Source organism: Anomalospiza imberbis, chromosome 8 (genome assembly GCF_031753505.1).
Source record: "Anomalospiza imberbis isolate Cuckoo-Finch-1a 21T00152 chromosome 8, ASM3175350v1, whole genome shotgun sequence".
In the NCBI taxonomy this organism is placed as follows: Eukaryota; Metazoa; Chordata; class Aves; order Passeriformes; family Viduidae; genus Anomalospiza; species Anomalospiza imberbis.
The window spans coordinates 30,117,406-30,145,304 of NC_089688.1; the positions used below are offsets into that span (position 1 = coordinate 30,117,406).

A 27,899-nucleotide genomic window follows, 5' to 3' on the forward strand; every position below is an offset into this window, starting at 1 on the left:
CCTTCCAATTTTCAGTCACAGATTTTAAATCTCCAGCAGAGGCAAGTGCAAGGACAGGCACTGAGGACAGAGCAATAACAGGGCAGAGCCTGGAGTCTGAGTAAGGACTGAGCAGAGAGATATTCTCAGATAACAGAGGAGGGAGCTGAGAAAGTGGAGGTGAAAAATTGGGACTGAAATACCAGTAATCTCCTGCAGATGCTCAAAAGGTGATTCCACTGTTCCTGCCTTTTACCAAGAAGCCAAAACTGCTCTGGTGAGAGTGTCTGTTCCCATCTCCATCTCCTGCTGGGTGGTACAAGGGCTGATGATTCCCTTGGCCATGCCATGCAGCCACAGGCAACCATCAGCTACCTGCTGTGGGAGAGCATCCTCCCAGATCTGCAGAGAGACCTCTTTGGATGTGTTTTTCCATTTTCATACATTTTTAGCCATGCAGTTTCAGGAGCCCAAATAATATTAAGGTGAAAATCAGATACTACATAAACTGATGTGTCAGAATCAGTGTGAGCCCCTGTGGGGTCCCTGTGTCATTGCCCTGGTAGGTCTCCATCCATCACAGGCAGCCTCCAGCCCCCAAACCTGAGCTGTCCCTGAGCCCATGGCCCCATGCCACAGCCAGCCACAGGCTAGATGTTGCTCCCTTTCCCAGCTGAAGAGCATTTTTCCAGCTGATCTCTCTCAGCCCATCCTGGGGGCAGCTGCTTCAAAGGGAAGGACACTTTGCACTCCTATTCCTCCATCCAGCCAGGGCTGCTTCTATGGAAGAAGGAGCCACCAACATAACTACTACCTCCAAAACAGCAGCCAGAAGAAAAGTTAGCAGCAGACAGTGGCCAGCCCACATCCTCTCGCCATTTGGGCTGAAGGATCTGTGCCTGCCCACAGAAAGAGCCTTCCCTGCAGCTTGTCCCATGGAGTCAGGGTGATCGTAAATCCTCCCCTCATTTATGGGCTATGAATAGGGCCCTGTCTGACCTAACTAGGGCATGGAGAAGCTATTAGACTTCAGAGCAGGAGCCTTGAAACACATGCCTGGATTCATCAAAGGAATAATGGAAAATATTTTGTTCCACACGGATTGTAAGAAATGATGTTATTTCTAGCAATTAGGGATTTGCAAACTGTAGCAGTGCTTTTGAGTATTGGGAAGGAAAGGGAGGTATCTTGTGATTTAAGCACAAGACCAAGAGCTGAGGACCTTGGTGGCTTCCCAGGCAGGTGGCAGAGAGAGGATGGGGACATCCCTGTCTATGTCCTGTAATAACAGGTCATGGTTGGGAATGTACCAGGGTCTGTTGCTGAATAGCTCAAAAATGGCACTGAAGGAAGAAATAATAATGAACTGAGGAACAAAATGGAACAGGATTCTAGTGCAGAGCTACAGTGAAATCAACACTGCATAGTTGGAGCTTATGGTTCCTTCTCACATTCCCACTTGTCTGTCACTTCCCACCTTTGCCACCACCATGTCACATTTCCTGGGAATGTCAAATGCAAGTGTAATTAAACTTTCCTTTTATTCTTTGCTATTTCTCTTGAGGCAGAACGAGATACTCTGTATATGTATAGGTGTGCATTTAGCTCTGCATATGCTGGATCCCATCAGGAATTGCATTTCAAGACATCCAGTTCTTGCTGAGTTTCTTTCTTCTGGTTTGTCCTGATTTGTTTCCTGTTGTACAGTTCAGATGGGTTATGTGTAGCAAAAAGGACAACAAATTTTTCAACAGCTCCCTGGTGCACTTCAAATATAGGGAGACAATATATTATTTGTTTGAAAGCAAATATTATTTGAGTTTGAAAGCAAATGAAGGAGAGAGAAATCATGGAGAAAAATGCTGCTAAGATGCTCTAAGCATTTCAGAGTTTCTGTACTTTACGAGCTGAAATGGCCCATACTCAGATACCATCTAGAAGGACAGGAGATTAGATAAAATATTTTTTTTAAACCCTTGTATTAAGTTTTATGAGAACCTAATCAGTTTCATCCCCAAAACTGTCACTTAAAAAGAAGTACTGCACTTGTGGATTTTAGTTTTTGGTTGTTTTTTCATCATTTTTATTTGTGGCCGTTATCATTTCCCAAACCAAATCAGATCATAATTCCAGATTTTTCAAGCAACCTGTTATGCCTTTGTGTAAATATGCCGCTCCAGACTAGAGCTGCAATAGCTAAATGAGCACTGGCCAGATAGAAGGGGAATAGCATTATTACAACATTGTGGTTTCCATGTCATTCCTAGGTTTGCTTAGCTGGGGTATCCATTTCAGCCAGCCTGCAGATTTATTGCATCCAGCCTGGAGCACTACATACATCTTCCAGTGGGCAATAGTTCTGAAATTTGTTCTTCCAAGTGTTTGCCAGTTCAGTCTGATTTACCTTTTTTTTTTTTTTTTTAGCTTCCTCCTCATTTATCATCACAGACAGCTTGTATTGGACCAGGTTATTTAATTGGTTTGGCAGGATTTTCTGGGATCCTTTTTTTAATACAGTCATGAAAGCTGTTAGGCTGTCGTCCTTTTTTTTTTTTTTTTTTTTTTTTTTTTTTAATTTATTTAATTCTGGAAAATATTTTGACCTGAGGGCTAAAGCTTCATATCCCAAGCAGTGCCAATCAGGAATGTCCCTAAGAAAGCTTGTTGTCATTTAGCCACTGAATCACGTGTTTCCTTCGAATGCCTGCCATGGATTCAAAACTTTAGCTGAAGTGATTAATATATTCATGGTACACACATTGTGCTTCTTTTGTTTCTAATGTAAAAAAAGCTCATCAAAAGTCAGTAATGCTTCAATACCTAGAGCAGTCAGTTTTAAAATGTTAGGTAGACTTTGTGTGTGAGGATGGGATGCTCCCTTTTTTAATGCACTAGGGAAACCAAGGAGAATTTTGCTTGTGGTGTCTATTCCTCTATGTGGTCTCTATTGTTTCCTCTTGGTCCTAAGAAATCTGCCTAGGAAATCAGGAGGGACTGAGCCAAGGGTCACTAATAGTGATGGGCAGGTCTCTCTGCTTTGCATAGGTATTGTCAGACCAAGGTCAAGGCATAAATACATAGAAAAGACACATTAAAAAAAAAAAAGAATATATATATATATATATATATATATATATATATATATTCACCTGGCACTGTGACAAGGGTTAACAAACATTCACTTTCTCTGCTGCTCAGAGAAATAATTTTACCTTCTGTGTCCAACTTCCTTTTGAGCAAAACCAAATGAAGCTGATGTCTTTTGTCACTGAATGCTTTCTGAAAGCTGGCTTTGCAAGGTTATAAAATATAAATTAATTAAATTGTATTGGTGTTAATTAAGAGACAAAGCCCCAGAAGAAGCACTGCTAGGGTCTGGTCAGAATGTAGTGGAAGGTTTTTAATAAGATTGTGTGTACAGGTTTTACTTTCACCAGAAAATGATATTTGTCCTTCAGATTTTTCAGAGTGTTCTGTTAAGGCCACATCCAAAATGAAGTTATAATGGTGAAATATGAGTGCAAATATTGACTTTTATTTTTTATATGTCTGTTCCAGGCAGAATATGAAATTGCTCCAGATGAAAAGCTGAGAGAGAAAGGAAAGGAAATCATGATGAAATACCTCACCCCAGAGGTAAGGGGCAGCCAAAGTGGCATTACTGAAGGAATGCTGCAAGGCACACCTTTACTAAACAAGGTTCTTACAGGCTTTGTAAGCCAGACTCCGAAAATTTATGGTGGCAATCTCCACTGAATAAACCTGCAAGTTTTACACAAACAGTCAGAGAGAAAAAAAATTATAATGCAATCCAGAAATGGAGTTCTAAGGATGAACTTGACTTACCAGGGGCTTAATTCATCCATGGATGGGCAGAGAGCTTCTCTGGTCTCTTCTCAGTGTACAAAGCTCTGCATTGGAGGTGTAACACAAGAGACCTCAGCTGTTACCAGCAGATGCCCCAGTTATTTCCTATCCAGCTCAGAAGTGGTGGTGGCGTTTCATATTCTGTTGTGTAGAAAGCACAGGCAAAAATGGTCTTTCATAGCAGGCACTGTATTTTGGTACAGAAATTCCCATTCTTCCGCCAGCACCATTTTCCCCAGGCTGGGCAGGGACATGCAGGACTGACAGGGGACAGTGGGGATGGGAGCTCAGAGGTGCTGTCACCCATCCTTGTGTCCAAGGTGTGTCCTGAGTGTTGCCTCTCGGAAGGAGAGGAGCTCATGGGAGGAGCTCAGCCGTGTCCACAGGGTGGCACTCCAAACAGAGGCACGGGGTGTGCTGCTGGAATTTGGGACAGGCTGCTCTGGGACTAACCCTTTTGGGGGTTTGCAATCATTTCCTGACCACATTTCACCTTTGCTACACAAGTCACTGCCAGTAAGCAGTAAACATCCAGCTTCAAACACAAGAGCAGCTTCAAACACAAGAGCAATCCTAGGATTTTTCCTAAGTTGCTTTCATAAGAGTAATCAAAGACGTACAATTGCTGCTTCGACTGTTTTACAGAAGTAATACATTTGACCTTCAGGAGAATTAATCACATTTTTGGCAGATGTCTTTCCAGAGGGTTTAAATGGTACAATATGTTTTGGAGGTGCAGGGGCAGAGCAGACCACTCTTTTTCCACTCAGTCATTTTCCTACAATAAACTTTGATGCATACTTTCAGTTATCTCAGGCTGCATTTTGGGATCTGGTTTCATTTACTGAGCCTGGCTAGTTTCATGTGCAGCCATTGAGCACTGCCAGTATGAGTTCCTGCTGCCCATTCATTAGGGGCATGAAGTTCCACTGCTTTTTAAATCCACCAAAATGACCTTATGTCTTAAAATTCCTGTCAACAGAGCGACAAACTCTGAGGGAAAATATTTCCCACTGCTCCAGCTCCTATCTGGAAAGGGAGAAAGGCATTTTGCTGATAGCAGAGCTAGTAAAGTGAGGGGAGGATAGCATTGCTTCACTTCAGCCAGTCTTTCTGCAGGTTTCCAAAAGCCCTTCAGTGCTGTCCATTGGCTCTCCTGCCATCCGTGGTGCAGCCAGAAGCACATGGAATAATTTAGTGAATGTGCAATGAAGACCAAGCTGAAAACTGCTGCTTCTTCATCAACAAAGAACAGTGGTGTTACAGGAAGGAAAAATACTGGGACTCCAGAGCTGGAGTTTCCATTTTCTGCCGTGCCCTGGACTTCTTATTTGACCTGTGTACTTGGTTTCTCAGTATGTAAAACTGGCACAGCATATTTACAGTCTGTCCTGAGACTCTTCTGGTATTTGCAAGGTACCTTAACAACTCTGAGCAGAAGGAAACCGGATGACCTCCAGTGGTCCCTTCCAACATCACCCATTTTGGGATCCTGTGAAACACAGGGCTACTCTCCTTCCCTTGTAATCTAAAACTGCCTCCCTGGTGGTGGTGCTTTAATGTCTGCATTGGTCTTGCTGCACTTTTGTTCCTTGAGTGAGAAACTTCTGCTTCTTCCCAGAGGGATGTGGAAACCCTGCACAGCAGAAAATGCTTCTTGGAGGCAAGGTTGACTGTGCTGTAACAATGGGTTGAATACTAGACTTTCTAATAGGTGTCCCATGCAAAAAATACTTTAAAAAAATAGAGCAAGGCCTGGATTGATTTAATTTTGTTTTAGATACCTAAGTAAGGTAGTCAGGTTAGGAGTGCAGATGGCCTAATGTCCTTTCTTGTCAAGAAAGAGAAATAAGTATCTCCAAAGGACACATTTGAAGCCATTAGAAGTGAATGATTCAAAGGACTGATGTCTGCAGTCCAAACAGATGAATCTGGACCCAAATGTCCTAATGGAACATCATCCTGGCCAGCAAAGAAGCCTTCTTTTCATTGGAATCAGCATTTCTCTCTTTAATTATCAGTCCCTTGAATGGTACAAATTGCTGCTGTTTCTGGAGTCTTCTGCTTTCAGCTGAAAGCTTCTTTTAAGTAGGTGTGTGTCTGTGCTTCAGAGAACCTGATTGTCTTGACACAAAAATAGCGTGACATACAGCTTGACTGATAGAATAAAATTACAGGTTCAGTTCTTGGACAGATAATTCAATCTTATAATGTGAGGAGTGTTTTTCACAGAGTGCAGGATCAGAAACACAGTGAAAACAAAAGTAGACTTCTTGCTCTTTAATATTTATAAATGATTTTTAGTTCTTGCTTCAGTTTTAAAGGGCATACATATTTAACATAAAACGTGTCGGTGTATCACCATTCCAAAGGGCGTTCATTTGCATAGGGAACACGCACTTTATTTAATAAAACATACACTTCTTGCACAAGAGAAAGGAAGAGAAGGCACTTTCCCAGATGAACAGACATCCCAGCAGGACTCCCAGCTCCCTGTGACTCACTAAGTCACTGCCTGTGAGACGTCTGCCCCGAGGCCACGGAACAAACCCTGCACTTGCCAGGATAGGAGAGTAAGGAGCTGCTTTTCCAAGTGATCACAATCCAGGCCCTCCACAGCTTTGGCATCCTGAACAGCCTCTACCTGCTTGCTGGAAAATTGAAATCTTAGTCCTGGTGGACAAGCAGGTCAGGCTTCCACCATGCCCCTGACCTACAGGCAACAGCAGTGACAAATCCTGACAAATCCTGGCACCTGGAAGGAAATGTGGGCAGTTTAGGTGGAAGGAAACATAGGTGGTTTAGGTGGAAGGAAAGGTGGGTGGTTTAGGTGGAAGGAAAGGTGGGTGGTTTAGGTGGAAGGAAACGTGGGTGGTTTAGGTGGAAGGAAACGTGGGTGGTTTAGGCCTCTCAAAGAAGAGATACTTTGGAACAACCTTCCTAAGGGTGTGGCGGAGTCCTCATCACTGGAGGTTTTCAGGATGCTGTTGGGCACTGGATCATCTCATCTAGGCTCCCTTTCCCATTAAATGTTGGACCAGAAGATCTTCAAAGGTCCCTTCCACACTGGGCTGTCCCAGGATCCTATGTACTCAGGTCCTAGGAATACAGTAGCATTCCCTCTCTCTTGCCTAGAGTTCGCTGAAACAGCCACATCCAACAGCCTGTTCTGAGCTCTTTGGTGGGAAGGAAATGTAAGGAGCACATGTGATCCTCATACTAGGAACGCCAAAATACGAGTGTTTTCATGGCTTCTGTAGCAGCTTCAGTTGAGGGGTGAGCAGGAGGGCAAAAACCCACAGGAAGGGTGGCCTGTAGCTGAGGGAAACATTCTCTGAAGAATTATTCCTTCTCCATGCACAGGAGCAGCACAATGGTTGTCACACCAGCCAGGTCAATGTTTCTTGACTAGAATCTTGCTTCTATAAAAAAGGCTTTAACAATTTCCATGAAAAAGGCACTTAAAGCTGCCTTCTTGACTTCATAAGCCCCTAGGGCAGAAGTCCAAGCCACAGGAAGTCTGAAATTTCTGAGGTTGTGAAATGTGATGGTAAAATGAATTGGTCACAAATATTTCTTCCCTGTTTTTTTCCTAATCTCAGCAGTTGAGTGGAAAAGGTTCAGTTTTAGGTCCAGTTCCATCTGTAAATGGCTCCATTGAACTGTTGAATTAAACTGAACCCAACCTGGCTTCATTACCTGACTGCTTCTTGTACTGGAAGAGCAAAGAGATATATTTACCTTTGTACTGCTTTTAAATTAGAGTTTTACGTCTCCATGCAGCATTTTTGCCTTCCTGCCTGACAGCTGCCATGCCTTACTCTACTAAATCACTATCCCACTATTTGCTTTTTCACTGTAAATCACCTTGAGAGACTTGAAGAGACGCTATATAAAACTAAATTGATTTGAAATGGCTCTTAAGACAGTCTCCATATGCCATTATAGTTTAGATTTGGACTCAGCTGGGTACTAAAAATGTTACTGAACAGGATGTCTAATATGTATTGTTATCCCCATTAAAATACTTCACAGAATATGAAGAACAGCAACAACATGAATTTTCTTATCTGAATTCCTGTCCAGTACCCTTTCCTCCAGGAAATGCACAGAATAAAGGCTATGTTTGCACTCTCTTTGCTGCAAGAGGTTAGCTGGGCACAGCAATAACCTCCTTACACCAGTCTTAGGCTGTCAGTGGGGATTTTGGTAAACAAAACAATGTCTTTGTTTTTATGAACAATTATAGGATAAGGAAGGGAGGGAAAAGTCCCTTGAAAGGGAATCTGGCTGATCAGCAGTGCCTGGCCTTCCACTTGTCTACTGGCTAAAATGTGCCCTTCTCCCAAATTAGTTGTTTATGGAGAAGAAAACATGTCCATAAGATGGGTGAGATGAAATTAAAATTACACATGAGGCTTTCTGCTGGGCCAGGCCACGTGGCTGAGCCAGGCTTCTGCTCACAGATACCTCTCCCATCTCTGTGCACCATCAGAATAATTTCCTTTTGGCCATTGCTTTGATCTTGACAACAAGGACCTTTGCTTCTCTCCTTGAGATTCCTCCCCCTCCTTCCTATTTCCACCCCCAAAATAAATGCAAACTTCAGCACTTGTGCTTCTGGGTGAGTCATCTTCGCTGATCAGTGAAGTTTCATCTATCACTTCTTAATGATTCTGGCTGAATCCTGCAGGTCACACCATACCAAGAATTGGATTCAAGTCCAGAGACCTCTTCCTCTACCTGTTTAGTTTTACTAAATGCCTCATAGAGAACATGTTATAATTAGTTTTTGGGATAGCCAGAACAAAAGCTGAATGCCACTCTAAGGGAAGCAGTGGAAGATAGAAACATTAAGCTTCTGTAAAGCAATCTGGAGAGTTTAATGTGAGACAGAGGCTCTGTGTTTTGAAAGGTGAGCCTTCAGGGGCTGTTTTCTACATTGTTATCTTTCTCCAACAAATTCAGCTTATGTCACTTATATCCAGCAAGTCATCTCTGTCCCCCTGTAAGCTTATTATCTTGCTGATAAAAGGCCAGCACAGTATCTCTTTTCACTGACTGCAGTGGATGGCCCCTTCAGGCTTGGTCCAAGAGTTATCTCCACAGCTAGTTTTCAAATTTTTCTAAACCCTATGCATTTCATTAATGACCCAGTTGAAGTAAGCAATGAATGAAGTGCCTGTCTGTCCACAGTGTGCTACACGGACTCGGGATGGGCTAGAATTATTTACTTGCTCAAAGCGTTATTCACTGCGCCTTTGGGCTCCTATTAGGGGGATTTTCAGGATGCAAAATGCTTAAGTAGAAATCCTGGCATCACTTGAGCCAGGAGAATTTTGCCATTTAATTAATTACCCTGGGACTTTGCCCTTTGCCTCAATGGATTTCTCGTCTACCCTTTCTATTGACTTCACTACTCTACGAGCACCATTTTAGCCAGACATGATAGCATTACTTAGGCCTCTGCGTTGCAGCTTGCATAATCAATACATAATCCAGTCTCCAGAGAAATCAATGTATAATTCCTGTTGTTGTTGCAGAGACAGCACGATCAATATCTCTGCTGATCACTGTGTCTGAGTCCAGGAAAGTACCTTCTCAGTGGGCTCTCTGAAAAAGCTCATCTTTCCAAAGTTCACTTCTGGGAAAATATCTGGGTGGCAGAACAGCAACTGTGCTACTCAAATTAATGTTAGTTACTCAAATTAATGCTTTCTAGTCAGAATTTATTTTAATAAACGTTTGTCTGTCACTGAGGCCAGGCTGTAATGTAGTGTGGTAGGGAATCTGAAAAATCACAGTGTTGCCTTGATGAGGAGTCCCTTTGCTGTGGTCTCAGGCAAAAAGGCTTTTTTCTCACGGCTTGCTGGAGTCCTATTTCCTCATCCTTTACCCACTGTTTATAATACAAATGTTAGTTAACTAAACACTTACTGAGGGCTTCTGTCTCCTGCAGTGGTGCCAAATTTGCAGGAGAGCCTGTGGAAACAACTTGGAGCCTGCCCTGTCCTGATGATGCTGCCCCAGAATAGGTCCTTGGGTGGTCCTGTGTCCTGTCCTTTAGGCTCAGGAAGGGCTGCATTTGCAAAGCCTTTGCTCAGACTGGTAGAAGGTCTGGGCTGGAGTCATTAACTCCTCTGGTTTTGTGCTCATCAGAGCTATTGAAGCTCTGCTTCTCTTTCCCTGTTCTTCTGGAGAGGTTACACTCTCCAGTGCACATGCCTCCTGTTTGTCATTTTTGGTCAGGAAAAGCATTAGGATGCCTTGGTCATTGAGAAGAAGCTTTCTGGCTTCCCTGTGTTTGCTGGAATTACTCTGACTTGACCCTTTGGAAAATGGAAACTCGATTCCACTAATGGATGTCAACCACACATGTAAACCTGGCTTGCATCTGCCTGTGAGGCAGGGCAGGCCCCCAGCCTGCTCCAGCTCCTCTCAGAGAGCAGCCAGGCCATTCAAAAAGGACTCTGCAAACAAAGAGCAGATCTGCTCAGGATTTTCTGGCAATAGGAAGGCTCTATTTGCCTGCTCTTGGCTAATGAATATGCTAATTATAATTTCCTCCTCCCTGTTTCTGGGGTCATCTTTTCTCTATCCCCTCTGCATGCCCCTTATAACTTATATTTGGTTTGTATGGATTATCCAGTGGCCAGGGAAGTTAATTCTGAAAGACTTTCAGGTCCATTCAGCTTTCCCAGAAACAGCCTCTTCTGCCTGAAAATTTTGCTCACATGGGAAAAAAGGAATCAGCCTTTTCCAGCTGTCTGGAACACTGACTTGCAAAACATCCAGAAATCTGCAGGAGATGGCTTTTGTGTGTTTGCACAGAATGACATTAAAATAGACCTCTGGTGAGTCCAGCCTCTTGCATTCCCAGCACTCAGCCTTGGAGGCATCTGGATTGGAGAGATGAGATGACTCTTTCTGCCCACTGGCTACGGGGAGCCTGGGGAGACTCTGAGTGTCTCAGCTTTAGATGATTAAAGTGTGATGAGGTGAATTCCATACTAGGTGTCATGCAGAATACATTAAATTACCTTGCATGGCATATCCACACAGGTTTCTGTGCACAGTTTCTCAATAGTTCAGGAGTCCTTTGAAGACCTGACCTCCACAGCCCTTCCATTCCCCAACTTGCTGCAACTTTGCTGGTTGGTTCAGTTTCAGATATCTGAAACTAAAGTATAATGGATTAACTGATGTCTCCCTGAGCTCAGGATTCCTTATGCTAAAATCAGAAGCAGTAACAGGCAACCCCAACAAAGAAGAGAATGGAAGTTAATCATACCTTATTTCTCACCTGATTCCCTTGTAAAAGGAAATTAGGATTCTGGAAAAACATCTGGAGACTTCAGCATCTGAGCAGCCTCACAAGAACAGGTCAGGCAAATTCCAGTGAGGTGTCTGAGGCTGACACCTTTGGCTGGGATGATGCAACTAGAAGAATCAGTAAGTTGGTAGACTGTGCTATTTTAACTAGGAACCAGGAATCACAGCGTTTTAAATTTCACAGAAAAAAATATATTTCATTTCCTTAAAATATTGCTTGATAAGTGTAAAAAGTGAGATTTTTTAAAAAGTCTTTTACACAAATTGATTTAGAAATAACCAGCATATTTAAATTGTGGGTATGTGACTCTTCAAGCTATTCATGTTTAATTTTTTCTTCCCAGTAATCCAACAACACTGAAAAAAGTCATTTAACCTGCTTGCCAAGCTTTAGCTTGTATGCTATTTTTTTTAACCAAGTCAGACTCTGACCTGAGTCAAAAATCAAGCATATAGCAAAGTTTATTGTCCCTGCACTGATGTTGTTTGTCCAACAAGCAAAAGTGAGGAAGAGTGGAGTATGCCACTGCAAACAGCGTGTCATTCCCTACAATAAATGTCTTCCCTCCCAGTTCCTTGCAGATGGCTGTTACCATATGATTGCTAATGGACTGTGTGATCCAGGTGATGTGGGAATGCCCCGTTTCCAGCAGTGATTTTGTTTGCCTTCCTGGGTGTTTCCAGTCTTTCTGTGAGTGGGTCACTGGTTCCTGCCTGATGTTTGTTTAATTAGCTTCCTAATTCTTTTCAAGACCTTCCTGGACTCTCTTTTGGATTTTCATTTTTTCATTCAAATGTTTCCTCAGGATTTTGACCTGGAAAAAGATGGAAAAAGATGAAGGCAAATTCAATAGAATCCCCCCTGCAAGTGATGGCAAAACAGCCCTTGAGTGGGGCTCAGTATGGATCAGGCTTCAGCCTGCAAGGGAAGGGTTACTCCTGTTTACAGCCTGGTGTCTCAGGAGTGAATTCAAGCAGGGATCTGTTTGTTTTCCTCAAAGAAAGCCATTCAGTAACGTTGAGGTTGTGAGCGAGTGTTTATCTGTTTAGGGGTTGTTGTTTTTTGGTTGGGTTTTTTTTTTTTTTCTTTTAATGGAACAAATGACATTTGGCTTACCAGAGGAAGCCAAGCTATGACTATTGCAACATAAGGTTGCTTGCTAATGTTTAGGCCATCCATCAGTGCAGGAGGATGTTAAAAGGTAGGAAGGTCCTGATAAGAGGCTGGACACTGGATGTTATCCAAACCTATTAAGCACATGTGACAAGACAAAAAAACTTCCTGAGAAGAGACGCTTTCAGAATTGTCCTGTCATGTTTGCTGCTAGTAATAGTGGGAATACATTGTTCTCCCAAAAAGTTTTGTCAAATATCTGGCTGCTTGTAGACATGGCTCTGTTGGGTTGCTAACAAAAGTGGTTCTGTGACACTCCAAAGGATTGTGAGCAGCCTCACTGTGGAGTGGACAGAAAATCCTGCTTGATATAAACCTCTTCTCTGTTCCTTAAGCTGCCCTCCTCATCCTGCTGACAGGTTATTTCATCCATTTCCATCCTTTAATCTGGGGGCAAAATGCTTTTAAGGCAGAAAAAGGGCAACAACAAGCAAAACAAAACTTTCCCTTCCCCTGCTTTAAAACAAATTTATTTAAAACTATTTCAGCTGGCTGGTTTATGAGCACCCCTCCACCAATAAACCTATTGTCTGCAGAAAGGAGGAAAAATGTGTTTCTTTGGTGAAGAAACCTCTATGAGCATGTTTCTAAAGAATCATTTTAAAAGTATGGGTAGGGAAGGACTAGGGTTTGAAGGTCCAGAAAAATATCCTGCCAAGCACTTCTTGTGAGGCCACATTTCTCACTAATTGAAGTCAAAAGCATATCTTCTGTGCTGACCAGTTTAGATTCTTAAAATAAGCTGTACCAAAAACCCCATAGCTGGTTGGGATTGCGGTGAGTGTTTCTGTTTAATTGAAGAGTATAAAGTCTGCAGCTGATTCACTGGACTTGCAAAAGGAGATGATGAAGCAACTAAATTTTGTCTCATGGGACAATTTGTTATTTCAAAATTACTTTCTATGGAGCTTTGGGTGTTTAAGCTCTGGTCACCAATAGGAGCCAGGAAGAATTTTCTCCTTCTTGAGCCTAGGCAGCCTTTTCCTTTGTTGCTCCGAAACTCCTGTTGTGGTTATGCCCCAGATTTCTCCGAATCAAATAAGTCAACATTCCAAGGAAACCACACTTTGGACAGAAAAGCTGTATGTAGGAAACATGTTGACTCACACCATTTGCATGGCAGTTGCTTGTTTGCCACTATTGGTTTCTAGAATGGAGCAGCTACAAAAATGTCTGCTGAGAAGAGGAAAAACAAGGTATAGCCAGATAGCAGGCCCTGTTGCTGACTAACAGGAGAGCCAAAAAATAATTCATATACTTCCTATGCACTCGTCAGAAGGGAAACCTCAGAGGCTGCTGTTTTCCCAAGGAAGGGCATGGTTCTAGACTCCAGCTTGTATCCCAGCTCCAAAGAGGAAGGATGCTGGGAACTCAGGGAGGAAACTTCTCCTTTTTCTGGTGCTGGGCTTGCTGAGGCACAAGAGGTAACCCGAGGAGTCCAGGGCAAGTGAGGGAGCCTGAAGCTACTCCAGATCTACCATGAGAACTGAGGTGGTAGCGTGGCCCTTTGTGCAGTACTAGTACCACCCCTCCAGGCTAGAACATGCTCAGCTGCTTGCTGAGGGCTCTGCTCTCTCCAGTCATTGTATTTTTCTGTGTTGTCAACATGTGTTTTGATAGTTTAGTAGCATATGAGGGAAAACAGATTTGTCATGACTCCAGATCAGTTTGCAGCTACAAAATAAACCCCACAGCTGACAGGCACTGATGATTTGCTTCACTCAAATAGCAAGGGATCCTGCCCTGGGTATTGGGATTGGGCTCAATATTTTCTCTGCCACTGACCCTCTCTGAAATCCTGGATGAGATATTTCATATCTTTGGCCCCTGCTCCCACTCCCTGGGCTGGTAAGACTGGTTTGCTTTGGAAGCTCTGGCTCCCATGACGTGTCTGTAGTGCCTGGCACTACGGACCCCCATTCTTAGGTGTCATGTCTACACACCGTTGTAATAGATAAATTGCTACTAATAACACAGCTGCCTTCCATGCTCCCCGTCCACCTCACTGCCAATTTCTACATCTATCATCTCAAAGCAAATATCCTGGAATTATGAAGCCTTTTGCTTTACTGGTTCGCCTCATACCAACCCAAATGACTGTGGCAGGGGAAAAAAAAAGTAAAGAGAAAATGCAGAAGTTGATTAGTTAAAGTGTTGCAGCTGTTCCTCATGTAGAATTGGCTGTTTACTACACATACAGCTCAAACTGAATAGATAAGATCAGACAGGGGAAGGCAAAAGAATGTTCCAAGATTTCTTTGTGTAACACCAAAAGGCCTCGGGACACTGCGTGTGCTGTGACAGTGCTGGGATCCTTTCCCTCATCAGGAATGCCCAACCTTGATTTCCCAAAATTGAAATACAACATTCCATCTCCTCATCTGCTGCTCTTCTCTGAATTTCTTGATGGGACTCAGTGATCTTAAAGGTCTTTCCCAACCTAAAGAACTTTGGATTCCCCCTGTCAGCCTCTTCACACTTTCCCTCAGTCAGTCCCTGGCTGCATGGTTGGAACTTCCCTGGCTGGAGCTTAGACTGCTGGATAAAGCCAGAATTTCCAGGTTTTCGTGTATGAGCTCTTCTTGTCTGATCACGCATCATCTCACACAAAAAGTTCATTTTAGCCTGTTTCTGTCATAGTTTTGAGGTCTTTACTAGTAGTAAGAATGTGTGGAGATTTTCAAACAGATTATATGTGGAACATTGCTGTCAACATCTGAAAACACACATATCATGAAGACAAATGCTTGGAAGGCAGTTTGAGAGGCAGCTCTAGAAAAGTTACAGCTTGAACTTTTGTCCATTGACTGAAACGTTTTTAATTGTTTTAAGCCAGTTTGTTGTGGAATGTTTTCATAACCTGAAACATAACATATGCTGCACGTTATTTATTTTACGCAAGTGACTTTTAAAATAACTCACCATGTTTCAGTATCAGCTGCATGCCTGAAACTTGCCAGGAAAGCAGTTGTGTTTGTGACAGAAGCTTGCATGAGCTCTATTCAATCTAAAGAGTGTGGAATCTTTCTGGTTCATATAGCTTCTCTAGTGATGAACAGTTATGCTTTAAGGCACCCTGATGACTCACATCCACTGGCAGGAGCTGGTATGAAATGAAAGCCTGTACTTCTAGGTTTCTATTCTTTATTCACTAATTGCAAGGGACAATTGGACTGATTTGAGGAATCTCAGCATCTCTAGCTTTCATTTATCTCAGTGTGACTTCTTTGATTTCAGTCACAGGTGATGATCAAATCTTCTGCAAAACACATCTCTCAACCTCCTGTGCACTGCTCTGTAAAATATTGTGAGATTGCCACCTAGCTCATGAAGACTTAATCCTGCAATGAAGATTTAATATTTTGAGGTTCTTAGATGAAAGTCATGAATGAAGGATGAAGGATTACCTTCAAACTATGGACCTGCTCTGTTTCTTACAAAGTCAGTCTGGCCAAACTCAGTGCTTTCCCTTTTTCTGGCCTGAACTTCTGGGATCTGCAAGCCACGTCATTTATTTTTTTAGGAGACAGTGATGATTTAGACAAGTCTTTGAAGCAGAATTGTTAATTTGCAGAGAATATTCTTATTCCTTTACTCAGAGTTACAGGTTTCCTTTGGTGAGCACTCAGCAAACAAACTCCCTTCCTCATCTGTTCTCATGGCCATGCCATGTGCCTGTGCTTTATGAAGCCCAGTGTTGTGCAAAATCATTGGTGCAAAGGACTGGGAAAGGGCTCAAGAGCCTCTTGCATTGAACAGAGATCAAATACACTTAGATGATCAACAGATGTCTGAGTGCCCTTGGAGGTCTTTCAGACCTCTGAGAACAGATTCCACAATATTCACAGGCCTGTTCTTCTGCTTCCCTGTGTGAAAAATTAGAATAAAAAGCCTTCATAGCCAATTAAGTGGATTTCTTCACATCATTACCCCAGAGCAGAGCAGAATATGCAGAATATGCAGAATAATTGATCCCTGCCCTTTTTATTAAAAACATTTCTTTATTAGAAGACCTTTATCAAGTTTCACCCTTGCTTTTCTAGACTAAACAGATCTAGTTCCTCAATGCTCTGGGCTCTGGGAATAACTGGGGACACCTGCTTCCCACCTCACCCCAGTTCCACAAGTGTGAACCCCAGCTGTTGGGCTGCCAGAAAAATGCTTCTGTTCCTTGAAAGTGCCAATCTCTGCTTGCTGGCTGCCTGCTTTCACTCCCACAGGCGTGGAGGCGACGCCTGTAGCGCATCACGTCTTGACCGAGGTCATGCACAGTAAATGTTTGGAAATGTTTTTTATCTCATAAGAAAAGGTAGAACAAATAACACATCTGTTGAAAAAGTAAAAGAGAAGATCTTCTGAATGCTTCCCTTGGTACTGGCAGCACTTCAGCTTGTTCTATGAGGAATTTGATTTGCTGATAGATAAACAAAAGGTCGGATGTCCCCCACACAGTCGCGGGGGAAGCACTGAGAGATGTCGTGAGTCGCATGGCAAACACATAGAGATGACTTTAGGAGAAGGTTTTTTTGATGGCTGTCCTGTTCAGTGAACTCAGCAAAGACTGGGTCTTGGAGGTCTGAGTGAAATAGCCTGTAGCAAAACTTACAGAGCTGTCAGAAAAGGAGAGGCCATGTTTTAAAGGGTAGCGATGCAACATGACATTCAAAGTAACAGATGATGGGGAGTCACAGAGCCTGGAAGCTTTCATTTGATCTGAATCAGACTCTGCTACTCTTCAGTACTTCAGTGGGGTGCCAGGCCATGGGCAGCACCAGACACTGCTGCTGGACGGGGCTGTGCTGACATCCAGACTTTTTGTGGACATGAACACAACTAACCCTGAGCAAGTGTGAGATGTATCAGCTGTTCTCATGCCATTTATGGAAAGGGAAAAGCATCTGAGAGGAACTCTTCTATAAAGACAGAAAAAAATAAAATTTAAAAGTGGAGACTTTTCTCAGGGTGGGCTAATGGCACTCAGATGTAACTGAATATTCATTTCTTGTTTCTCAAATAACCACTAACACAATTCCTAGTCACATTCTTTTCTTAAAAATTAAATGGGAGGGTATCATAAAACTGAGTTATTGCTATGCCAGCAAAATATTTGGAGAGAGGTTTTCAGTTTCTGGCCATAAAAGAGAAGGTACAGGAGGTAGGAGATTGTGGTTAAAACCTGGTAAAAGTATTGTGGACTTCTGGACTATTATTAAAATGTCTGATCAATAAGGATAGTGCAAGGAGAGAAATTTTTGTTGTAGGATCAAATTCAGCACGTCTTGTGCTGCCATGAATCTGGTTTCAGTTCCATCAACTTTACCCTAGTGTTAATCAGTTGGTTTGACTGGCATGATTTCTGATTACATTATTGAGTGTCTTTCTTTGCCTTCAGGAAACAGAATAGCCATTAGGGGAAATATGGAACTATACTTGTAACTCCCCAGTGTTTTGTTTTGAATGCAAGAAAGTGTAACTGGTTTCTGCAGGTGTTTCTGAAGAGTTAGCAGAATATTCTTTGTCACAACCTCAGATGTAATGGTCTTAATCACGGTGTATGGCTCTCGTAGCTGCCACAGGACATTTAATATGCTGGAAAAGGTGTCTCTGTTCCCTTGTAAAAGCCAAATTTGCTTTTACAGCCATTGCCCATAATGCAGCACGAGAATGGTGTTAATAACCATTTCATTGTGGCTGCAGAAATCTTCTGCACCTCTCCAGGGAAGAAGCAACTTTTTCATCTGTAAATGGCCAAAGTGTTACCTTTGGAAGCTTTTACTCTTGGGATCCAAAGGCTTCCTTGCACGCATAACCTGTGCTACCTAATGGTTCTCCAGGGGAGCAAAAGTAGGTTGGTGGGTTGGGTTTTGGGTTGAAATTGTTTCTGGCTTTGTTTGAACTTCTGAAGGCTGTGGGTATGCACAGTACTCGCACAGGGAAAGTGGCAGCCATGGCTGCTTAATGGGAGCAGTGGGAACTGGGAAGTCTCAAGGAGATTCTCAGGAAGGATCATACAAAGGCTCCTTGGAGCCTTTGGAAAGAGTTGGGTATGTTCTTCCCAGGCATGTGGTGCCCTGCACTCTGTGAAGGGCTGTAGAACAGCACAAAATGTTTTGCTGGGTCTACAGAAGCTTTAGAAATGATCAGCCTTTGGGAAAAAAAAAAAAAAAAAAAAAAAAAAAAAAAAAAAAAAAACCAAAAAAACAAAGACACACCTCTGTTCCTTTTATAGAAAATGGAGCATTCAAGGAAAGTTTTTGCACTGCACTCTAAGGCTTTAGTCCATGCATGGGATTTCAGTGAGTTCATGTCTTTGCCTACCTTGATATTGTTACCTTGCTCAAGTTTGTGCAGAGGAAGTAAAGACTCAGAGGTCAGCAATGAGTGGTTTTGAAAAACCAAGTGGTGACTGTATCTCCCACAAACTTGGAGAGAGGAATCAGTCTGTGTCATTTTTAAATACTTCCCACATTGTCTTACGTACTATTTCTTTTGCTCATTCTCTCCCCCTTTCACTACAAGAATTTAATTTCCTCTCTATGAATTACAGTTAGCTGATGCTTATAATTTATTTTTTAAAATGTACTTTGATCTCAGACAAAGTTTGATGGAATTAGTACTCTCATAATGTGTCATGGGCATAATCTTCAACGCTAACCTCAAGGCAGTTTACCTTCCACTGGGAAATGAATTCCCAATGGGAGATGAAGTTGCCTGGCATGAGAAAGAATCAGGTCACTCGGTCTAAATGACTAATTATGCAGTTTAGTACTTAGCTTTTGGATTCCAGTTTTGACCTCTAAATGCAGAACAAGTTCCAGATGTAGTCAGCAGTAACTTCAGTTTGAGGCCTCAGTATGGATTTTACTGAAGTGCTGCTCCATTCACATCAAAAGATGCTCCTGGTCCACAGCAGCCCCAAAACTGTGGAGTTCAGGGGTGTTTCTGTTCCCTGTAAATCAGAGAGATGATCATCTTGAACCAGATGATCACTTGGGCTTGGACCACTGGATTAACGCAGCCACCTACCAACTTTGGGCTGCCAGCGAGCATGTGTGTGCAAATGCATATCCACTGAGTGCATAAACTGTAAATTAAAGGTATTCATTCAACTGCTTTCTTGCCAAAATTAACTGAAATACTGCTAATCATTAGGCTTTTGTTCATATCTGAATATTGCTTTAAAAGCCTTTGGTTTAATCTGCTTTCCTGTCTTTTCCCCCAGTAGCTTCAGTGCTGTAGGACTGGAAAACAGAAGATTTTTTTGTAGTTCTTTCGTTGCTTCCCTCTTGCCTCCACTTACTCTCTTGAACCAAAACTGGGACTTAGATTTTGTTATGGGCATGTATAGTTACTTCAGTGGTCAGTAAAGCTGAGAAAATCTGGCTTAGTCTCAGTCTCTGCCTTTTAGGTGTTAACATGAGGGGCTGATCTACCTCTCAAGAAACCGTGAGACTTCTTAATTATTAGTAATCTACTCTGTCTGTGATTAAAAGTGGGTGTTCCCTAGATATCTTTTGCTGAGGAGATGGAGGACTATATTGAGGGAATGAGGAAACATTTCAGGAAGGTCAGAGGTGTCCCCAGCACATTCTGCAGATTGTCTGTCAAGGCTGAGCAGTGAGAGTGCATTGCACAGCATGCACAGACAGTTCTGTAAACCATGTTCCTATTTAAAAACATTCAAGTGGAACAAACTTACTTTTTCATGTCACAAACCAGGATCATATTCACATTACAGCAGTGGGAAGGAAAAGATAAAAGACTTAATTCAGCTTTCAGCATGCTGGAGATTTTCTGTGGCTCCACCTCTGCCCCTTCCTCTGTCCTCATTCCCAGTGTTTTTGAACTCTGCCTGCAATGCATTTCAGTGCTTGCCAAGATATCTCTGACTAGGGGTGAGTTAATGAGAACATCTGGCCAGGAATGAGGGATGATGCTCTGTGCCCCACCCACTCAGCACATCTGGTGGTTGTGGGCATGGATAGGGGACCTTACTGAGCATTAAGGCTTCTGCAAGGAGACAGGATTTTATCATCTATGGATGAGTTTATTGAAAATACCCAAATCCAATTGGTTATGTAGAAGGACTGTCATGTACATGGGAGAAATGCCTATAAATAGGTGCACACACACACACAAATATACACTTTGTAATATAATTACAGTATACAGTCAATGTGTAAGGATGTGGACTGCCTAAAAAACTGTATTTTTAGATAATTAGTCCCAAAAGTCCTAAACTGCTTAACCATCAAGGCATATTGCAAGACACCTCTCTTTGGTAAGGTTTTGTAGTGTTAAATATACATTGTCTCCAAAGGGAGGAGAGGATGAAAAGAGTTTATGTGGTTGGTTGGCAAAGTTCCTTTTTGAAATTATTATTTTAAAGCTGCTGAATTACTTTTGTCTAAGGATGCACTAAGGTGCCCAGATACTTTTGTGAACATCTTTTTTATATACAGATAGATGTAGATCTGTATCAATAAGTACCAATGCTCTGCTCTTGTTTTGCTTTGCAGGTTATAAAAAAAAGAAAAAGGTGGATTTTTCAGACAGCACAATGAATCTCCCATGAAGTGAAAACACTGGGCAAATTCTCTTTTGTTTAACAGAATGGGCTGTACACAGTTCAGGCCAGCACATTTTTTATGGGATGCAAGGGAGCAGTTCAAAGAATTGGCAAGGAGTGGGTCCTGCATATTCATGAGGCTGGGCAAGGAGGTGAAAGTACAGGAGAAGGCAGAAAAGCAATGTGAGGATAGAGTGGAATGTGGAGCGAGTTGCCACGGTATCCTATTTTACTGCTCTTTGACGTAAAGCTCCTTTGCTTTTACACAACCGCTGGAATTGAATGGAAGCAGCTCAGGGCATAAATAATGAATGTGCCTCTCACACGGTAAGAGAGGAGAATCTGCACCTCGTGGGAGAGTTCATGTGCCCCTCTCTTCTCTCCCCAGTCTCCAGCCTATGTTCCCGAAGTCAGTCAAGAACTTACCCGGCAGACAGAGGAGAAACTCGAGAACAGCCCCTGCAAGGAGCTGTTCTCTCCCTGCACAAAGTAAGTATAACACGACACCCAAAGGGCTGCAGCCAGCAGCTTGTGAGGAATGTGGCAGGAAGAGACATTTCAGCCTGAGCCTGAGGCAGGTATCTGTGCTCACAATCCTCGAGGCAGAGCTGACAAGCGGTGAAGTCATTTCATCTGAACAAAATATAATAAATATTTCCATGCCATTATATACGCTACACACAGGCACTTACTGTTTCAGGTATTTGACAGAGTGTTCCAGCCAAGTAAACCAGCCGTGGATTTCATGCTGTGTGAAAAGAGCTACAATGATAATGTATCCAAAGAAAACATCTCTGTTTCAAAGTGAATAAAAATTAAGTGGCTATACAGTCCATTTAGACAGAGGAATGTGCAAACTTGCTCCACATGGCTTTTCCAGAAAATCTTCACCAGGAGAACGGGGCTTTTTTAATGCTTTCTGTCTGTCTGTGGCGTTCAAACGAACGTGCATTATTTCCCCCTTTGTCTGGGAAAAGGCTTATCAGTTTCTGCAGCGATTTGTGCCTTTATGTGCTAAAGCTCCAGGTATGCAATCTGCATTTGCAAACCCTGCCCCAGCGCGTGCACGCCAGTAGATCATAAACCAATAAAAATCTGAAAAGGAGGGATCGTGGCACGCGGGCCCATGTGGTTTCTGGCTGAGCGCGGTTTGTTTTCCCTGGGTGATGTAATGGGGATTTGTAAAATTTGCTCCGCTGTCATTCATTGTTTTGACTCATTTCATTGACCTTTTCTGGTTCCAGTTATTCTTTGCGTTGGTAGGAGCTGTGGGTTATTTCTGGCCTTCTCATATAGCACAGGCAGTTTCCTCGCATTGGCCTGGTGTCCTGTAGGGATGCTCTGTAACTCTCACCAGTTGTGGGTGCCAGTCCCAGCGACAAAGGCAGAGCTGTGCTCCACACAAACCCCCCTGGTGCCTGTTTCCAGTTCTCAAATCGGTTTGAAAGCTGACAGTTCCCTCTAAAATGCACTTTGTAGTTGCCAAAGAGGGGAACTAAAAAGCAAACAACTGCTGAAAGGCAGCTATTGTTCTTTTAAAATACGTGCAGCTTTTAATTAACTGAATGGAAAGGCCAAGCATTGGACACCACTTAATGCGGGCTCCTTCCTTCATCCCAGCTGAAACTCAGGAATGAGCCAGGTTTGGGACCTTGTTAATAAATATGCTGATCATTTCACACGGACTGAAATGAGGTCAAAAGGAATTTTTAAAAAATTGCTGTTGGTGTTTACTGTTGCTGAATGATGTTCATTTTGGAAGGGCTCACAGTCAGACCAGGAAAGGGAGGCATACATACAAATATGAAGCCTGCTGTCCTGGAGGAGCAGGGATGGGATGAGTTCCATTCACATCTTGATAGATAAAAATCTGTATGTAACTTCTGCTATTACCTTTAATATTTTGACTGTCTACTCCTGCCCTCCTCCATCATCACCTAGAAATCTGATGTTGAATTTGGACATTTATTAAAGCAAATTAAGACTTACATTTTAGTTCATTTTTTAATCTTTAATCTATTGAGGGAAACTGTTATGATCTGTGTCCACTCAAAGCTAGTGAAGACAGTAACAATTTGACTTGTGCACACTGAACACGTGCAATTACCTGCCTTCTCCAAATTGATGGTGCAAGCATTAAAAAAATAATAATATTGTAACAGCTGAGAAATTCCAAAAATACTAGCTCATGAGCGGGAAGGAACTGAACTGAGGAGACACATTACTCATGGTGACTTGTTTGCTCAGAGAACTGCCCCAGGGTAAGACATAGACTATCATCCCCAGACTAGAGCAGTCATTCAGAGAGGATTTCCTCCTTCCAGCAAGATCTGAAACTGTGTCTGTATGCCCTTAGACACAGACACAAGTTGTCTGTATACACCCAGACAGAAATGCCCGTTTCTTGGGGCACTTTTCACCCTTACCCAACTTCTGTCCTGCCAATGCTGCCAGCAGAGGTGGGTGCAGGAGCCCCAGTAAGCAAAGCAAGAATCAACACAGCAGTTGTTAAACAACATGACCACCTTCATTTTAGACAGCTCCCAGCTCAGCCCATGTTTTTTTAGTTCCAAGCCTTTGGCCTTTCGGATGGGATGCCTGATGCTCTCTGGCTGTTTTTCTGCCTGTCACAAGCAACAGACTTCTCACATTTGCAGACTGATCTTTTTATTCCTTTATTCCTTCCATTATGCAAAAGCCTCCATGCACTGTGTGAGCCCCAAAATTCTTTTCTTGATCCAGAAGCAAATCCACATCCCTGTTCAGACTTTTCTTTCCTCTGTTTTACTCTACAAAGCACATAGCTGTTAGGAAATCCCCTTTGACTATAGTCACATGTCTTAGTTCTTCTATATAGCAGGAATTGAAACTGAACTTTTTGCTCAAAATGATGCCTCAGATGGTCTCTCTTTGATAGAAATGGGCTTCAGCCAGAAATTTTCTATCCAGATGTAAACATGCCTTAAAGTTTAGGAGCTCAGTTCCTGAGGATGTTGTTTCAGTTTACTAACAGAAGCAAAGACATTCACTGTGTGGTGGCTAACAACCTCTGTAAGAGTCCATTAAAGCCAGTGGGAGTTGCCCTGATAATTTTCAGCAAGCATCACCAGTATTCAGTGTGTATGAGGCCTCCTGTTATGAAATACATCAAGTACATCACTTTGTTTCTATGCTGAAACAGTGAGCAAAATAAAATACAAAATAAAGTGAAAAATAAAGTAGAAATAACATAATCCTACCATAAAAGAAGTCTGGACTTTTCTCCTCTTATTTTATTTCTCTTTTGCTCAAAGTTCAGGATTATAAAATGCTTATATATCCTTTTCATCTGAGATAGATCTGTCCTTGACCACCTCAGTGGGGAACCATTCCAAGAGTACCTAAACAGCATGTACTTCGACAGGTTTCTCCAGTGGAAGTGGTTGGAAAGGTAAGTGTCACGAGATTTTTTTTTTAATAAAAATAAATAAAAAGGTTTATTTTTACTTTCCATGCAAAGTCTGTCGAATATGCTCAAAATCTGACAGTTGAGATAATGTTTGCTTCTACAGCTCAAGTGTTCGACCATTTAATGGGCTTAGGGTACATTAAACATATTAGGTATGATTAATGTACATTCAGCAACTTCAGCTGTCTTTCTGTTTAGCTACCCTCTGAATGTGGTGAGTTTTTGTCTGTACCAGTTGTCACTGTTATTAAAATCACTCTAAAGAGAGGGAAAATGTGGCATATAGGTCCTCTCACTGTATTTATTGGCTGGACATTCCTGAGCACATTTAATAACCAGGCAGCCTTAGCGGGTATTAATTTGCAAGGAAAGGGCTTGTGCCTTTCCCTTGTCAGGGAGTGCTGCAGCAGACGGTCACTGCTGGGTGACAGTGACCTTGAGCTGAGAGAAGCCCCATTTTCCACAAATGGCATTAATTACGGCGGATGAGCTAGGGCCGGATCCATGAGCGGTGTGTGTCAGCAGGACGCCTCCAGATCAAAGGAGCTGTGCCAGTTCCTCTCCCTGGAAAGCTACAAAGCTGCTGCTCAGGAGGGGTGGGCAGAGGGAAGAGCCATTTCATGCCAAGACATGCTCCACATGCCATCTTTCTGAGCCCAGCATTTACTCTTCCATTTCAATTAAAAAAACATTGAGTGATTCATCTCTAGCCAGGCTATTTCCTATCTGTTTTCACATTAGGGATAAGGAATTTTCTGCAATGCTTTGAGGATTTTTTTTCCATTCCCCCAACAAGTGTGACAAGCTATTGGATATGCCTGGCTTAAGAAGCTGGGAGAATTGTTTTTAGGATTAGCAAAGAGATGTTAGTAGCATGGAGTGATCCACAGCTCCTTTTGACAGCCTGCTGGCTCCAAAGGAGCAGTCACAGAGTCCATTTATTCCAGGGACATTGCTGAACATGTACTTATCACTACTAATTGTCGCTTTTAACCCCAAAAGCATTTGCAGCAGCCTCACAGAATACTGAAAATAACATCTTTTCCTCTTCTAGTTTTTTACTGTCTGCATACTATTCTTCCCCTACTTTGGAAAACAATACTGGGCGTTAATGAAAGGATTCGCTTCAGCATTTATTCTTCATTGTCATCAACCTCATCATCCCTGTGGTGGGAACAGCCATGTTACTGTGCTCCTTCTGCTGGCTGGCTGCCTGCCAGAGGGGAGCAAGCAGAGCAGGAATGTTCATATCCACGCTGGGATCCTTGTAAAACCTTCCTGGTGGATACAAAATGGGATCTCGCTGAACCTGGAATTCTTCTGTCGTGTTATAAAACTTCTACAGGAGCAAAGTAAAAGTTGGATGTAGAGTTGGAGCCATTCTGGTTCCATTCAGATTTTGTGGGAAGCCTGGGAGGTTATATAGGGATCGTGTCAAGTGATAGGGAGCACTCTGCCCTCGGGGACAGACTTATTTAACCTTAATTTAGCTCTTGCCCACTTCTTGCCTGTGATGCTCCCCCAGGAAGCAGGTAGCCCAGAAGGAATGGACTGGCTTGCACCTTGTCCTCTTGCTCTCCCAGCCTGCAAATGTCACATAAATCCACCTCTCCTACTCCCAGGGTTGTTTCTGCGTTTGATTAGTATGAGTTTCATGTTTTGTTTAACACAAAAGAAGTATGTTCTGGTGGGTTGAATTTTGGGTCTCTTTTTCTCATCTTGCTGGCCAAGCAAAGCAATGTGTTAGTCCACCCTATATGTCTTGGGAATTAATGGGAATCTTACTGGAAGATCTCAGGCTTCCTCTTTGCTTAACAGAGTCCAAAGCTGTACAATGGAGAGTCAGAACCCTCCTTGGTCCTAAGATGCTAGCAGAAATTATACTGATGACTCACTAATGTGTTGTATTTTATTACAGCTTAATATGTTGGAATTGAAAAGTTCAAGCCATACATAGTATTGAAGTAATGTAATTACATAATTATATATTATGTTATATAATACAATTACATTGAAATAATGGGATTATATAATATTTATCTATTTTGCTTTTCAAAAGTATGCTCTGAAATAAATAAATCACAGAGAGTGCATTAAATATAGTGTGGTGGGGGGTTGATTTATTTATTTATTTCCGTTTCTTCCAGGCAACCAGTAACAAAAAACACGTTTAGGCAGTACAGGGTACTGGGGAAAGGCGGCTTTGGGGAGGTGAGTAGTTCTGAAATTTTCTGTTGTGTTTCTTACTTTTTAGACACTGCAGGTACAGGAGCCTGATGTGACAGAAACTGCTTTTCATTAATTGCTGCCAGTTCTACTTAACCCCTCACGACGCTGTAATCTCAAAAGGACACTTTCGACAGTTATTTTGTGCTCAGCTGTTGCATTCACAGTGGAATTGGGGTCACACCCTTATTTGTATTTTCCTGGTGTCTGGAGGTGGCAGCAGAGGCAGGGGAGGTGCAGACTGAGAGATTAAAATCTGCACAGACAAAAGGAGGTGGGAGAGGAAGCAGGCAGAGAAAGTGAAATAATTAAACCAATATTCCACAGCAGGTTTGGAAACAGTAGTCAGTCCCCCAGCTGCCCCCGCCTTGGCCTGGCTCACTAAGCCGCCGTCTCTCGCCTTAAAAGGACTAAACCAGAGGAGATGGTGAGGAGTAAAGCGCAGCCCAGACGCAGCGTTTGCTTCGAATTACGCGGCAATGTTCTGCTCCGTTCGCAGGTCTGCGCCTGCCAAGTGCGAGCCACGGGGAAGATGTACGCCTGCAAGAGATTAGAGAAGAAGAGGATCAAGAAGAGGAAAGGCGAATCCATGGCGCTCAATGAGAAGCAGATTTTAGAAAAAGTCAATAGTCAGTTTGTAGTGAGTATTGTTTGAGCTCCGTGGTTCCCTGGTCACCTGCTGGGCACTGTTCTGGTTGAATCCAGTGCCTCCTCCATCTCCTGCTCCTGGAAAGGTGCCAGAAGCTGAATCCCTTTGCTTTGCACCTTAGCCCTGCTCCCTGTACCTTTGCTGAGTCTCATTTTAGTCTCTGGCCCGTGAGAAGTGCAGCAGCCAAGGGGCCTGTGCCTGCCAGGGGAACATGGTGTGTTTTACAGCCTTGGCTTGCGTCACAGCTGCATCAGGACGGGCTATTCTTATCCAGTGTGACTACCTGAATTCCCAGGGTCTGGGAGAGAGGTGCTTGGAGGAGGCTGAAGGAGGTTCAACCCAAACAGGTCAGATGAGACTGGCTTGCAGAAGCATCTAAGCAGTGAAGTGGAGCTGGTTGGCCTGATGCAAGGCTCTCCCGAGTCACATCAGCTCTTGTGCCTCCTTTAAAACTTGCCTTAGATTTAAAAAAAAAAAAAAAAAGGTGTTATCTCAGCTTCTGTAATGTTCTTCATACTTATTTCAGGCAACACTGTGTATACAACAAATGCAAGGTGTTTGCTTACATGTTTGCTTGCCTCTGCCAGAGGATGGCACATATTTAAAAGTGATGGGTAGATTTTGGCTGGTCTGATTTTTCCTTGGACACCCACCA

The 27,899-nt window shown here is 42.8% G+C and overlaps 1 protein-coding gene across 2 annotated transcripts in view; it reads left to right on the forward strand.

The window, feature by feature from the left end:
• GRK5 (G protein-coupled receptor kinase 5) overlaps window positions 1-27,899 on the forward strand; it is a 148,735-nt gene that overhangs the window by 100,363 nt on the left and 20,473 nt on the right. The window contains exons 4-8 of one of the 2 annotated variants that reach the window (XM_068198213.1): window positions 3,538-3,615; window positions 21,310-21,410; window positions 24,259-24,351; window positions 26,517-26,580; window positions 27,095-27,235. In XM_068198213.1, the coding sequence (XP_068054314.1) occupies window positions 3,538-3,615; window positions 21,310-21,410; window positions 24,259-24,351; window positions 26,517-26,580; window positions 27,095-27,235 (477 nt within the window). Of the gene's footprint in view, window positions 1-3,537; window positions 3,616-21,309; window positions 21,411-24,254; window positions 24,352-26,516; window positions 26,581-27,094; window positions 27,236-27,899 lie in introns of both variants that reach the window. The other variant, XM_068198214.1, reaches the window with a different exon arrangement.